Below are 15,805 nucleotides of genomic sequence, written 5' to 3'. Positions count from 1 at the left end.
CTAGCCAGCACTCTGCCCCAAACCAACATTACCTCCATTGTAACAGCCCACACAGTCTCCAGCAGCGGCCCCCTGCTCCCTGCTCCCCACAGCTGCTTTGCCTCTGCTGCTGTGATGAATGCCCACAGGGAGGCAGGCACCTCTGCATCCACTAGCACTTGGCTGCAGCTACTGCACCTTGATCCCCCCAGTACAGTAGATTCCAAATGTCAAGGAGCCAGAGAACAAAGCTGGGGCCCAACACAAGTGCCTAGAGGTAGAGCATGCAGTCCAGGGGTTGGGAGCTGTACGTTGGCCCCCTAAAATCTTCCAGAAACAAAGCCAGATGGCTGAATCCACCTTATACCACAATCAAATCCTCAAGGTCATAAAATAGGATAAAAGAAAAAAAAAACCCATCCAAAGGTCAGCAACCTCAAAGGTTGAAGGTAGATAAGCCCACAAAGATGAGAAAGAATCAGTACAAGAATGCTGAAAACTCAAAAAGCCAGAGTACCTTCTTTCCTCCAAATGATTGCATCACCTCTCGTGCAAAGGTTTGGAACCAGGCTGAGGCTAAGATGGCTAAAATGATAGAAGTATAGGAAAGAAGTTCACTGAGCTACACAAATACATTGTAACCAAATGCAAGGAAGTTAGAAATCACAATAAAATATCCTAGGAGATGACAAACAAAATAGCCAGTATAGAGAATGTAACTGACCTGATAGAGCTGCAAAACACACTACAAGAATTTCAAAATGCAATCACAAGTATTAACTGCAGAATAGACCAACAGAGGAAAGAATCCCAGAACCTGAGGGCTGTTTCTGAAGTAAAACAAGCAGATAACAGTATATAAAAAAGAATGAAAAAACCACCAAGAAATATGCGATTATGTAATGAGACTGAATCTATGACTGCTTGGTGTACCTGAAAGAGATGGGAAGAATGGAATCAACTTGGAAAACATATTTCAGGATGTCCTCCATGAGGACTTCCCCAACCTAACTAAAGAGGCCAACATTCAAATTCAGGAAATGCAGACAACCCCAGTAAGATGCTCCATGAGAAGATCATCCCTAACACACATAATCATCAGCTTCTCCAAGGTTGAAATGGAATAAAAAATGTTAAAGGCAGCTGGAAAGAAAGGCTAGGTCACCTATAAAGGGACGCACATCAGACCAATAGCAGACCTCACCGTGGAAACCCTACAAGCCAGAAGAGATTAGGGGCTAATATTCAACTTTCTTAAAGAAAAGAAATTCTAACACAGAATTTCACATCCAGCCAAACTAAGCTTCATGAGCAAAGGAGAAATAAGATCCCTTTCAGACAAGCAAATGCTGAGGGAATTTGTTATCACCAGACCTGCCTTACAAGAGTTCCTGAAGGAAGCCTTAAATATGGAAAGGAAAGACTGTTACTGGCCACTACAACATCACACTGAAGTACACAGCCCAGTGATACTATAAAGCAATCACATAACCAAGTCTGCAGCTAACATCATGATGAAAGGATCAAATCCACATAGATAAATACTAACCTTAAATGTAAATGGGCCAAATGGCCCAATTAAAAGACACAGAGTGGTAAGCTGGATAAAGAACCAAAACCCATTGGTATGCTATCTTCAAGACACCCATCTCATATGCAATGACAGAAATAGACTCAACATAAAGGGATGGAGACAAATCTAGCAAGCAAATGGAAAGCAGAAAAAGCAGGTGTTGCAATCCTAGTTTCTGACAAAACAGACTTCAAACCAACAGAGATCATAAAAGACAAAGAAGGGCATTACATAATGGTAAAGGGTTCAATTCAACAAGAAGATCTAGCTCTCCTAAATATATATGCACCCAACACAGGAGCACCCAAAGCAAGCTCTTAGAGACCTTCAAAGATACTTAGACTCCCATGCAATAATAATGGGAGACTCACTGACAATATTAGACAGATCATTGAAGTAGAAAATTAACAAAGACATTCGGGACCTGAATTCTGCACTGGATCAAATGGGCCTGATACACATCTATGGAACTCTCCACTCCAAAACAACAGAATGTACATTCTTCTCATTGCCACATGGCACATACTCTAAAATTGATCACACAATTGGGAGTAAAACACTGCTCAGCAAATGGAAAACAACTGAAATTATAACAAATAATCTCCTGGACCACAGCTCAATCAACTTAGAAATCAAGACTAAGAAATTCACTCAAAATCATACAATTCCATGGACATGGTAATTGTATTACAATTCCATGGACATGGTAATTGTATTACAATTCCATGGACATGGTAATTGTATTACAATTCCATGGACATGGTAATTGTATTACAATTACCATGACTTCTCCTGGAAGATTTTAGGGTAAATAATGAAACTAAGGCAGAAATCAAGAAGTTCTTTGAAAGTAATCAAAACAAAGATATACCAGAATCTCTCAGACACAGCTAAGGTGTGTTAAGAGGGAAATTTATAGCACCAAATGCCCACATCAAAAAGACAGATTGATCTTGAGTTAACAATCTAACATCACAACCAAAAGAACTAGAGAATCAAGAGTAAACAAATCCCAAAGCTAGAAGAAGACAAGAAATAACCAAAATCAGAGCTGAACTGAAGGAGACAGAGACATGGAAAGCCATTCAAAAGATCAATGAATCCACGAGCCGGTTTTTTGAAAAAAATTAATAAAATCAGTAGGCCACCAGCTAGAGTAATGAGGAAGAAAAGAGAGATGATTCAAATAAACACAATCAGAAACGGCAAGGGAGATATTACCACTGAGCCCCAAAGAAATACAAACAACTATCAGAGAATATTATGAACAGCTGTACGCACATACACTAGAAACTCTAGAAGAAATTGATAAATTCCTGACACATACACACTCCCAAGACTGAACCAGGAAGAAATTGAATTCCTGAACAGACCAATAGTGAACTCTGAAATGCAGGCAGTAATAAATTAGCCTAGCAACCGAAAAAAGCCCAGGACCAGGGGATTCACAGCTGAATTCTACCAGATGTACAAAGAAGAGCTGGTACCATTCTTACTGAAACTATTCCAAAAAATTGAGAGGGAGGGACTCTGCCCTAACTCATTCTATGAGGCCAGCATCATCCTGATATCAAAACCTTGGAGAGATACAACAACAACAACAACAACAACTTCAGGCCAATATCCTTGATAAACATCAATGCAAAAATCTTCAACAAACTACCAGCAAACTGAATCTAACAGTACATCAAAAGGCTTACCCACCACAATAAAGTAGGCTTTATCCCTGGGAGGCAAGGTTGGTTCAACATATGCAGATCAATAAGTACGATTAATAACAGAAATAGAACTAAAGACAAAAACCACGTGATTATCTCAATAGATGCAGAAAAGGCTTTCAATAAAATTCAACATCCATTCATGTTAAAAACTCTCAATAAACTAGGCATTGAAGGAACATACCTCAAAATAATAAGACCCATATATGACAAACCCACAGCCAGCATCATACTGAAAGGGTAAAAGCTGGAAGCATCCCCCTTGAAAACCGGCAACAAGACAAGGATGCCCTCTCTCATTACCATTACTCCTATCCAACATAATATTGGAAGTTCTGGCCAGGGTAATCGGGCAAGAGAAAGAAATAAAGGGCATCTGAATAGGAAGAGAGGAAGTAAAGCTATCCCTGTTGCGGGAAGTCAGGGACCCCGAACGGAGGGACTGGCTGAAGCCATGACAGAAGAACATAAATTGTGAAGATTTCATGGACATTTATTAGTTTCCCAAATTAATACTTTTATAATTTCTTACACCTGTCTTTACTGCAATCTCTGAACACAAATTGTGAAGATTTCATGGACACTTATCACTTCCCCAATCAATAACCTTATGATTTCTTATGCCTTTCTTTACTTTAATATCTTAATCCTGTCATCTTTGCAAGCTGAGGAGGATGTATGCCACCTCAGAACCCTGTGATGATTGCATTGGCTGCACAAATGGTTTGTAGAGCATGTGTGTTTGAACAATATGAAATCTGGGCACCTTGAAAAAAGAACAGGATAACAGCAATGTTCAGGGAACAAGGGAGATAACCTTAAACTCTGACTGTCGGTGAGCTGGGCAGAACAGAGCCATATTTCTCTTCTTTCAAAAGCAAATAGGAGAAATATCGCTCAATTCTTTTTCTCAGCAAGGAACATCCCTGAGAAAGAGAATGTGCCCCTGAGGGTAGGCCTCTGAAATGGCTGCTTTGGGGGTGGCTGTCTTTTATGGTTGAAGACGAAGGAATGAAATAAGCCCCAGTCTCCTGTAGCACTCCCAGGCTTATTAGGACGAGGAAATTCCCGCCTAATAAATTTTGGTCAGACTGGTTGTCTGTTCTCAAACCCTGTCTCCTGATAAGATGTTATCAATGACAATGCGTACACAAAACTTCATTAGCAATTTTAATTTCTCCCTGTCATGTGGTCCTGTGATCTCGCCCTGCCTCCATTTGCTTTGTGATATTTTATTACCTTGTGAAGCATGTGATCTCTTGACCCACACCCTATGCGTACACTCCCTCCCCTTTTGAAAATCGCTAATAAAATCTTGCTGGTTTTACGGCTCAGGGAGCATCACGGAACCTGCCAACATGTGATGTCTCCCCCGGACACCCAGCTTTAAAATCTCTCTCTTTTGTACTCTTTCCCTTTATTTCTCAGAGCAGCTGATAGTTAGGCAAATAGAAAATAACCCACATTGAATATTGGGGGTGGGTTTTCCCCCGATAATCCCTGTTTGCAGATGACATGCTCCTATAACTAGAAAACGCCATTGTCTCAGCCCAAAAGCTTCTTAAGCTGATAGGCAACTTTTGTAAAGTCTCAGGATACAAAATCAATGTGCAAAAATCACTAGCATTCCTATACACCAACAACAGTCAAGCCAAGAGCCAAATCAGAAATGGACTCCCATTCACAATTGCCACACAAAGAATAAAACACCTAGGAATACAGCTAACTAGGGAAGCGAAAATTTTCTTAAAAAATACAATAGAACTACAAATAAAAAAGGAGAACTGCTCAAATAAATCAGACAACACAAACAAATGGAAAGACATTCCATGTTCATGGATAGGAAACATCAATATCATTAAAATGGTCATACTGCCCAAAGCAATTTATATTAATAGATTCAATGCTATGCCTATTAAACTATTATTGACATTTTTCACAGAACTAGAAAAAAATATTTTAGAATTCACAGGGAACCAAAAAATAGCCAAGGCTATCCTAAGCAAAATGAACAAAGTTGGAGGCAAACCATACTACAGGGCTACAGTAGCCAAAACCGCATGGTACTGGCACAAAACAGGCACACAGACCAATGGAACAGACTAGAGAAGCCAGAAATAAGACCACATATCTACAATTATATGATCTTTGACAAACCTGACAAAAACAAGCAATGGGGAAAGGTTCCCTATTCAACAAATTGTGTTCCCATAAGTGGCTGCCATATGCAGAAGATTAAAACTGGACTCTTTCCTTACCTCATATAGAAAAATTAACTCAAGATGGATTAAAGACTTAAATGTAAAACTGAAAACTATAAAAACCCTGGAAGACAACCTATGCAATATCATTTATGATGTAGGCACATGCAAATATTTCATGACAAAGATGCCAAAAGCAATTGCAACAAAAGCTTCTGCACAACAAAAGAAACTATCAATAGACAGACAACCTACAAAATGGGAAATAAATTTTTGCAAGCCATGCATCTGATAAAAGTCTAATATCCAGCATCTATAAGGAACTTAAATAAACATACAAGAGAAAAACAAACCCCATTAAAAAGTGGGCAAAGGATGTTAACAGACACTTTTCAATAGAAGACATACATGTGGCCAACAATCATATATTAAAAAAATGCTCAACATCACTGATCATTAGAGAACTGTAAATCAAAACTACAAGGAGATACCATCTCATGCCAGTCAGAATGGCTATAATTAAAAAGTGAAAAAATAACAGATGATGTCAAGGTTGTGGAGAAAAATGTATACTTGTACACTGTTGCTGGGAGTATAAATTAGTTCAGCCATTGTGGAAGACAGTGTGGCAATTCCTCAAAGACTTAAAGACAGAAATACCATTTGACCTGCCAATCCCATTACTGTGTATATACCTGATGGAATAGAAATTGTTCAATTATAAAGACACATGCACAGGTATGTTCATTGCAATACTATTCACAGTAGTAAAGACATGGAACCAACCTAAATGCCCATCAATCATAGACTGGATAAATAAAATGTGGTATATATACAGCATGGAATACTATGCAGCCATAGAAAAGAAAGAGATAATGTCCTTTGCAGGGACATGGATGGAGCTGGAGGCCATTATCCTTAGCAAACTAATGCAGGAACAGAAAACCAAATATCGCATGTTCTCACTTGCAAGTGGGAGTTAAATGATGAGAACACATGGATACAGAGGGGAACAACACACACTGGGACCTGCCAGAGGGTGTAGGGTGGGAGGATGGAGAGGACCAGGAAAAACACCTAATGGGTACTACGCTCAATATCTGGGTGATGAAATAATCTGTAGAACAAACACCCATGACATAGTTTAGCTACGTAACAAACCTGCACATGTACTCCTGAACTTAAAAGTTAAAAAAATACGCTGGAGGTTACACATCACATTCAGGATAGGAGTACCCCTGGGGAAGAGGGAAGGTGAATGGAAATGGAGTGAAGGTCAAGGAAACCTCAATTTTTTTTCTGTAACGTTTTCATTCCTTAAAAGAAAGACAAAGTAAATATACCTAAATGTTAACAACATTGAAATCTGAGTAGTGGAAACACTGGTGTTTATTATATTTAATTCCAGGGACATTGTAGGTACACAATTAATATTATTTGTTGAATGAGTATGCTTTTCTGTTTTAAAAGTTTCTCCAACAAGCATACACAATTTTCAAATTAACAGAAAGTGCTACAAGAGCAAAGAAAAGGGAATGAAGTGAGGTGGGGAAGGCTTGAGAAATCCCTGTGGAAAGAGTGATTTCTAATCTATATAAATCTGTACCACCATACATGGGGTGCAAGCTAAAGACATAGTTCTACCTCCACCTTACCTTAATGCTCTAAGGTTCTGGATAAGCATCCAGAAAATGATCTTGAACACTTAGTCCTTTCAAGTAAATACAGAATCCTCAATTTTCTCTTCCAATAGACACTGGGTGGTGCTATTGTCCAAAAATTCCTCCCCGTCACAGATTTATTACTTCAATCTATAGACATCTCCACAACCAATGTGTCTTGTGGGCCAAAGTGCTAGGGATTGGGGATATAAAGGTGAATAGCTTCAGTTGTTCTGTGATTATAAACTGATTGCTATCGGGTTCCGTGGCCGAGCAAGTTGCAAATGTGACTGTTACATTTTATAGGAGAGCACTACTGTCACAGAAATGTCCAGTTGTAGGGGTGAATGGCCCTGAACCACCCACCCTCACCATGAGCACCCCTACTCCACGACCTGGCTAAGGATTAGAGCAGACAACACCGAGCCCCACTTCCAACCTACTGTTAGGTTTTCATAGCGTCCTTAGGCCCCAGTGGCTATAAAAAGCCCAGAGAGCCTAAATACCGGTCATTCGGCTTGGACTTCAGTGTTCCAGATGTTCTAAGCTCACTGGGCAAGATGTGTCTGCTTAATGCAGAGGTCTCTGTTATTGTGAAAGAGTGAGGGTACTTAGGATTAAGGGAATGTGGACCCTCAGGACTAAAGCAGTGGGAGAGGCCTGGGAGGTGGAGCCTGGGGAGGCGGGGTCTGCTCTGATGTCACCAAGCCCCTGATCATAGAGGAGATGGTGGGCAGGCTCTGGAGGCTGAAGCGGAGGAGGGGAAGGAAACGAGTCCGGAAACCGTGGGCCAATCAGACAGGGCTGGGGCGGGGTCTGCTGCAGGGCTTAGCGCTGCAGGCCTCTGGCGGGAACGCTAACCTGGTCTATCCTGGGTCTCAGCCCCGCGGACAGCTTTTCACGAGTCTTCAAGCCTTCAGGTGAGGACCTGTGGCCCCGCAGGAGCCAGAGGACCATGGGAACAGGGAGGCCTCGGGGTCGCGAGGCGGAGAATGCCGCACCTTCGGGAGCCAGAGGGGCCGGGGTTGGGACTGGCGGTTTGCGTCTGCGCCGCCGCCAGGCCTGGCGAGTCTGCGCCTTTGCGTGCCCCGGGCGCCGCCTTCTGCGCGCGAAGTCCAGCCCTGCAGGGTGCAGGTCCTGGGAACAAGACTCAGGGATGGGGGGTGGGGACATACCCTTAAAAGCGACCCGTCCGCGGTAGCTGCATGTCGGAGGCTTTGAGGATGAGGAGTTTGGGGGCCGCCCGGAATGGGCCCTCTGGGCTGGGCCCTCGTTCCCTCGCATCCCGTGGCCGTTACGCTGGGCGCCAGACAACGCTAATAGTTATTTGAAAAGGTATGCAAGCTGCTCCTGACAGACTGGCCTATGCACCTGGCCCTGCTGTTATTTATTTGTTCCAGTTTCCCAGCTCGGAGCTTGGCGTCTGATCGCTTGGCAGAGGAGGGTCTTAGGGTAACCTCGATGGAATGGAGGCATGTTCGGCACTTCTGGCTGCTTGGGGGCCTCTCCATTCTACTCCAAGCACTAGACATAGTATCTTACTCCACCAGGGTGGGGCCGGGCTCTCTTATGAGAGCTCTGCCTTCCGATTTCTGGGATACCCTATTGTCTCTTTTGGACAAACTCGGGATGCTCACAGGGCACCAGGCATTTGGTCAGGTCCATAGCCACGGACTTCTGAGTCTCATCTCCTTGCCTGTCTCTTTGCAGAGAAAACATGGTGAAAGAAGACTCACTTCTATTTGGTTTATCCCATTCTGCTGAAGTCATGGGTCTGATCCTAGTTAGCTATCTCTTCTTACAACGTTTACAAACCAGTGCCACAAGGAGCTATTATGAGGCGTGCACTGCCTTAATGTACTATCGTCTTTGGGGATTTAAAATAGAAAGAAATTAGTACAACTTATGCCACTCTGTTTTGTGTGCTGCTCCCCATCTCTCAAGAAAAATGCCAAAAACCAAAAGTAATTTAATAGAAAGTGAAGATGCTCAAATAGTGCTATCTCCTGTTACAAAATAATTACCTGTTTAAAGTCAGTCTTTACTTTTTCTTCTATCCCTATCTGCTCTTGTGCTTCTATCACCTCCGTTTTACTCTTGCTGTGATTTTAAGAGTCCGACATACTGGCTCTGGGTTTCTAGGGCACCTTGGTTTATAGTGCGTTCTGATGTAGTGGCATTTACTGCCTATCAGAAATGGGCTAATGATGTAGAGTTGAAATTATTTTAACAAAAATATAACTTTTTTTTTTTAATAGAGACTTGCTCTGTTGCCCAGGCTGGAGTGCAGTGGTGCAATCTCGGCTCACTGCCACCTCAGTCTCCCAGGTTCAAGCAATTCTCCTGCCTCAGCCTCCCGAGTAACTGGGATTACAGGCGCACGCCACCATGCCTGGCTAATTTTTGTATTTTTAGTAGAGATGGGGTTTCACCATGTTGGCCAGGCTGGTCTTGAATTCCTGACCTCCAGTGATCCGCCCACCTCGGCCTCCCAAAGTGCTGGGATTTTCTAAGATGTGTTGCTGTTTTTCTGTTGAAAATAAGCAGGTAGAATATACACTGATAGGAAATGTGATTTTTTTTGCTTGTGACCCATTAGTCTGAAGATAGTTCTGCCATGTACATTTTCTTAAAAATGTTTTTTTCTTTTCAGGCTTTCTTCTAGTCAAGATGAGTGATAAACCAGACTTGTCGGAAGTGGAGAAGTTTGACAGGTCAAAACTGAAGAAAACTAATACTGAAGAAAAAAATACTCTTCCTTCAAAGGAAAGTAAGTCATGGGGGGTTCTGATGGAAACAAACAATAGAGAAAGTTAATAGGTTCACTAAATAAACCTATCTTCTAGTAAATTTTTGATGCAAAGTAAGCAATAATTAGAGTACCATGGTATTTAATGCAGCAGTTAAAACTATCAAATATTTTTCTTCTGGTTCTCATGATGGGGGCCCAGTAGTGATAGGGGAATAAAAAACTAGATTCTTGTTAGAAAATTATTAAAACCACGTTAAAACCAATCTTGGGATATTGGATGTAGCACTAAAAAACACTTAGTTTTTGTCTACTTTTGGGTATTTGGCATTTTTCTGCATTTAGAAATTTGAGTCCATAATATCCCTAAATAACCCTGTAGACTGCAGTTTTGGCTTTCTATATCTGATGACAAGATAAGGTGAGACAACAAATTTAGATCTTGGTGTACTCAAAGCTCTCAGATTCAAGGGATGGGTTTTGCCCTCTGGAGTTAGACCCTGCTGGAGAAACTCTAAGCATATTCACAAAGGCTGAGGGGCACTTTTTGTTATTTCACTTTTATTTGAGAGTTGCAACATTAGTTAAAATTATTTGAAAGTGTCTAATTTCCTAACTGTGTAGTGGTAGATAAATCTGAAGAAAGTGCTTCACTTGCTCCTCTGTCTTGAATAGTCTAAAAAAATGACAACAGCATTTGGGAAAACAAACCCTACAGTTGATGTAGTTTCTAATGAATGTTCAGGTGGTTAACATACACACGCATGCACACACACACCCCACTGTGAGTTTTGTGGTTAATGCCTTGGCATTCTAAATTTAAAGCATGTATGGCAGCCTTCAATGATTTACAAAGAGCTCTTTTGGAAGAAGCTGAACTTAGTCTTAGGAAAATTCTTTTGTAATGTTTTGTTTCTTTTATCCCCCCAGCTATCCAGCAGGAGAAAGAGTGTGTTCAAACATCGTAAAATGGGGATCTCCTCCAAAGAGCAGATTTCAACATTGTCTGACAGTCTTGGTTTTGGGTTTGTTTTTTTTGTAACCCTATGTGTTTGTAAAGATTTCAGGCATCTTCTGATTTCTTCTCAACTGTATTCCCTGGCTAAGAGGTCAGGGGTAGTGAATGTTTCCTTAAGTTCCTTTTTAAACTTCCCATTGGTATGTAAATTCCAAATGGCAGATGCTGTCAATAATCTTGCCATTGATGACCTTTGTGTACGTAGTCCTTGCACCTCATACAGGATAAGCCAATTTAAACTTTCTACAATGGATGCCTCAATTGTTTTGTAATTTTCATGAGGTTGCATCCTTTTGCAGCTTCTTATAGTTTATTTTCACTTCCAATGTAACAATAAAATAATAAATATAATAGTTATCGTGTGACTGTTGTGGTTCATTCTGGTAGGTAGTTTAAGGAATGAAAAGTACACAAGGCTACCCTTTCAGCCGAACAAAATGGTTGAAGGAAAACTTTTAGCAGATTATTCCTGGGGGGAAATACTCAATTCTGTCCAGGTCCAGTGAGTCCTGACTTGGGGATGGTAGGTGCTTTTTCTTTAGAGTTGGAATCACAGAGTTAAGAGAACCTTGGGAGAGAAGGTCATGTGGACTAATCTCCTTATTGCAGAATGAAGCAATGAAAACAGGGTCTGATGTGATCTGCTCAAGGTGAATAAGGGCTGGAATTCAAGCTTGGCTCTCTTTCCTTCTGGAAAGTATTTTTCAGCTTAATGGGAGTTAACATCCAAGACTGAACTTGGATGGAGAAAGGAGCAGGAGGCACTTCCTAACAAACACATATTAAGCACATCACATCTTCTAATGACCTGTAGCACCGAACTTCTGGTATGATTTTTTCTACTGAACAGAATTTGCTGTTTTATGAACTAAACATTTCTAGTGTTCATGGTGAGCATAAATGCTATGGATGAATTTTGTCACCTGTGACCCCCCCCCAATTCATATGTTGAAACCCTAATCCTTAGTGTTATTGTATCTTTAGATAGGTTGTTTCAGAGGTAATTTAGGTTATGAAGTGATAACAGTCAGGGCCTCATCCAATAGGACCATGGCCTTATAAGGAGAGAGAGACCAGTCTGCAACTTGCGAGGACACAGCAAGAAGGTGGCTATCTACAAGCCAGGAAGAGAGCCCTCACCAGAATGTGACTGTGCTGGACATCGACTTGAGATTTCTAGACTCTAGAACTGTGAGCAAGTAAATTTTTGTTGTTTAAGTCACCTAGTCTGTAGTATTTTGTTATGGTAGCCTGAGCTAATACAATAAGGAATATGTATAAATGCATGCATTTTAATTCCTGCCTTTAAACAATACTTTTATACCTTTTTAAAAATTATTATTTTATTTTATTTTTATGAGACAGGGTCTTGCTCTGTCACCTAGGCTAGAGTGCAGTGGTACAATCATAGCTCATCGCAGCCTTGACCTCCTGGGCTCAAGCATTCCTCCCACCTCAGCCTCCCTAGTCCCTGGGACTACAGGCACATGACGCCACACCCAGCTAATCTTTCTGATTATTAGTAGAGATGAGATCTCGCTATGTTGCCCAGGCTGGTCTTGAAGTCCTGGGCTCAAGCAATCTGCCTGTCTCAACCTCCCAAAGTGCTGGGATTACAGGCATGAGCTACCATGCCCAGCCTACTTTAAAGCCTACTTTAATCACGTGTATAAAAACAAATCACCTATAATCCCACCAATTAGAAGTATTAACCATCCAGACTTGTGATCTATTAATGTACATATCTTCCTACAAAGACGGATTATACCGTTCATACCTATTTTCAACCTCAAGTATTATCTTACCTCCCCCTTTCTAAGGGCTCACATTCTTAAATAATCAGTGGGATTACATGAAGTGGAAGCTGTTTTCTCTGCTATAGCTTAAAGTTTCAAAATCAAAACAGTAGGTAGGTCAATTTTGATCAAGTGCTGATGAGGTGACACAGTCACAGGGCTTAGTGTAGCCAGAGAATTTGAACCTTGGAAGTAACCATGTTAGTCAACAGTACCTTATCTTCTACCTGAGGCAATTGTCCAGTAGAGTTTCTCAGCTCCTTGCAGTTCTCTGGAAGTGCACCTTTGTTTTACACTGAAGTCTGCACCTCCATGGTATACAAACTGTTCACAGGAATAGTATGCATTTCAACGGGAATTCCTTGATACGGATCATGTTGACAAAACTTAATGAGGGTATCCTTGATCTGCTACTACTGTTTTTCTTGGTATGATGCTTATAATTTGTTAGTTACATGATGCACGCCAATTCCTTTAGTTCCTTCTTTCAGCAAAACACACCATTAGATCACCGATGCTCACTTATTGCCCTTTACCTGCTTTCAGCCACAGAGACGGATAATCAGATGTATTCATTTCCCATTCCAGTCTTCAGCATCAAGACCTATTTCTCCTTTCCCTTGCCTATAATTTGTCTATGTCAGTCACCCTTACACTTCTAGTCAGCATTCCACAGCTGGATTATGGTGCATTTTAAACATTTCACTACGCTCCGGTATACTTTCTGAATTTACAAAGGCAACACACAAGAAGAAAGTCCTAATCATTCAATGTTTACAAAAATGACTACTCACGAGACTAAGTGCTTAGAACTGTATGCAAGAATTAACATTCTTTAGTGGGACATTTTTATGTCCTATGGAAAACTTCTGGCAAGTTCATGCAGCACCAATGAGCCTGATAGAAATAAAGTGATTGAGGGAAATGCAGTGTTCTTCAAACAACTCCACAGTTACTTTTTATCCCTGCAAAGGCAAACAGCTCTGAAAAGAGGCTTCAGCTTCCATAATTTTATTAGGGATGTGTAAGACAGTCTCAAAGCACCACACGGGGACATTTGTTGCAGTTAATTTTGTGAAAGATTTTTTCAGTCACTTTTGGAAGCAAACTTTTTTATTCTTTTTGAAATACTTTTATGAGATTTTCTTAAAATTCAAAAATAAGTACTAATCCTGATAAGGTGGGTCAATGGCCCTAAATCCTTAGTTTATCTATTTGAAGGAGAGCTGTGGAGGTATTATGGCCCAGCACAGTTAGTCAGCATTGGGCCTAAAATGAAAAACAGATTTCTCCATGGCCTCCTTGATCAGCCATCGTTCCCCTCTTTCCACCTGCACTGTTCACGGAAGCTCTCTGGAGCATCTTGCGTTGCCCACATTCTTTCTCTTGAGCACTTGTGGCTCTGCCACAGGTGAAATCCTCTGTGGTTGGTCTCTCCTGCCAGGGATTTATCACGATATTATGAGCTGCAGAAGGATTTTGTTTTTGTAGATTATCCAGGGTTCGTTTTATCATTTCCTTGAATTGACATCCTAATCAGGTGTCGGCATCCTACTCGGAAGGGGAATTTACAACATATTTTGAAAGTACTGATAACAACAATACAATAGACAAACACAGGGCTTTCAAGCAACTCATCATACATTTCCAAGGATTGAAATCCCAGAATATGTTCTCTCTCCACAGAAGTGAGTGCTAGATATAAATAATACTTTTTAAAAAGTAACTGGAAAGTCACAACTGTTTTGAACCTCAGCAATATAGATATAGAAAAACAAACACACACCCAACGGGCCAAGAAGACAACACAATGTAAATTATATTGTATTAACATTCACAGGAATATTAACATTGACATCCCAGGAGGAGAAAGGAGGGATCATCTTAGTTCTCTTAGTGCCTCATCATCTTTTTCTTAGTCATTGCAAGGAGCAAGTGACATGCCCCACTACCAGCTAATTCATATCTCCAAATCAACACATTTGAAAGCAAGTGAGCAAAAAGTCACAGGGCAAGCAAAAATCATTCTCTGTCCCTCTTCCCTGTAATAGGGCAACACCAAGGAACACACATACTGTTTCAGTCCCAGTCATCTTCCATGCTTGTGCCAATGGCTGTGGCTCATGGGCTGCAGGTTCCTCTGTGGTGAAATGAGTGGAGACCGGGGCTTGGCATTCTCTTTGGACGCTCCCATCAGCCAATGATGCACAATTGCAACTGATAAAAGTTTATGTTTTTAAAAAACAGGAGTTTATGGACAAGAAAGGAATAGAATTGGATAATTCTGAAGCAATCAGAACAGTAGTTTCCATGCTCAAGGACCTGGAATAATGAGATGCTTCCTGAAAATTCTACTTGGCTATTTAATGTACTCTCTTTGCGTACTAATTTGTGTATTGAAAAGAATTCTGTGTATGAGACATGTTCGAAAAACAGGATTAAATAGGTAAGATGTTTATATCAAGAATTTCTTTTTATATGTTCCCAAATCGAGCATAACGGACATGTGGACTATTCCACCAAATTCTCTAGGGAGAATAGGAGTGAAAATATTAAGGGACTTAGCTACAAAAATAACGTTGATCTGACTAATCCTTATAAACAGAGGCCTGGGAATCAAACTAACAGAAATGAGCATGTAGCGAAGGGATTACATTCAAAATTATCAAATGAAATCAATTATTTCCTGTGGAATAAACTGCACCACAGATATAAATTGAAGCAGAGTTGACAATGTTTAGTTCTCAGGGAAAGAATGCATGAAAAATCAGTGGGATGCCACAGGTCACGTGCCTCTTAAATCGCAAGGATGATGCCCTTGTGCACATGATGCGTAATTATAATATTTAGTTCTTTCTTATTTCATTGATTGTTCAATGTCTTCATAGTCTTCACGGTATCCGTTTCATAAGTCATTGTTTTTCATTCACCCCTATATGTCAGTGTATTGCATTACTATTCCCTGTTGGCACTTCCAGTCGTACTCTTTTGGTCACTTTACATCTCTTTAAATGACATTCTTCGGAAATTTCTTTAACAAGGTTTCTGTTGATGTCAACACTGGGAGTTTTCAATTTCTCTCCCATCTCATTGTTTCTGGGTTAGGTTCT

The 15,805-nt window shown here is 40.8% G+C and overlaps 1 protein-coding gene across 2 annotated transcripts; it reads left to right on the top strand.

Annotated features, from left to right (window-relative positions):
* The first annotated feature begins 7,943 nt into the window (after positions 1–7,943).
* Positions 7,944–11,261, top strand: LOC102135306 (thymosin beta-15A). Of its 2 annotated transcripts, none has more exons than XM_005594262.5 (3): positions 7,944–8,052; positions 9,786–9,902; positions 10,812–11,261. In XM_005594262.5, exons 2-3 carry the CDS (start codon positions 9,803–9,805, stop codon positions 10,847–10,849), a joined length of 138 nt encoding a protein of 45 aa, XP_005594319.1. In that variant the 5' UTR covers positions 7,944–8,052; positions 9,786–9,802; the 3' UTR covers positions 10,850–11,261. The 2 variants fall into 2 exon arrangements, with proteins under 2 accessions (XP_005594319.1, XP_005594320.1); XM_005594263.5 differs by lacking the exon at positions 7,944–8,052 and adding an exon at positions 8,223–8,467.
* Positions 11,262–15,805: the final 4,544 nt, after the last annotated feature.

Source organism: Macaca fascicularis, chromosome X (assembly GCF_037993035.2).
Source record: "Macaca fascicularis isolate 582-1 chromosome X, T2T-MFA8v1.1".
Classification (NCBI taxonomy): Eukaryota; Metazoa; Chordata; class Mammalia; order Primates; family Cercopithecidae; genus Macaca; species Macaca fascicularis.
The sequence above is the reverse complement of the archived record's forward strand: the minus strand, read 5'-3'. Positions and strand labels throughout refer to the sequence as shown.

Excerpts from the sequence above, each read along its gene's own strand:
- LOC102135306 (XM_005594262.5), top strand. The coding sequence starts at position 9,803 with ATGAGTGATAAACCAGACTTGTCGGAAGTGGAGAAGTTTGACAGGTCA. Across the intron at positions 9,903-10,811 it reads TACTCTTCCTTCAAAGGAAA|CTATCCAGCAGGAGAAAGAG; the intron begins GTAAGTCATGGG and ends TTATCCCCCCAG.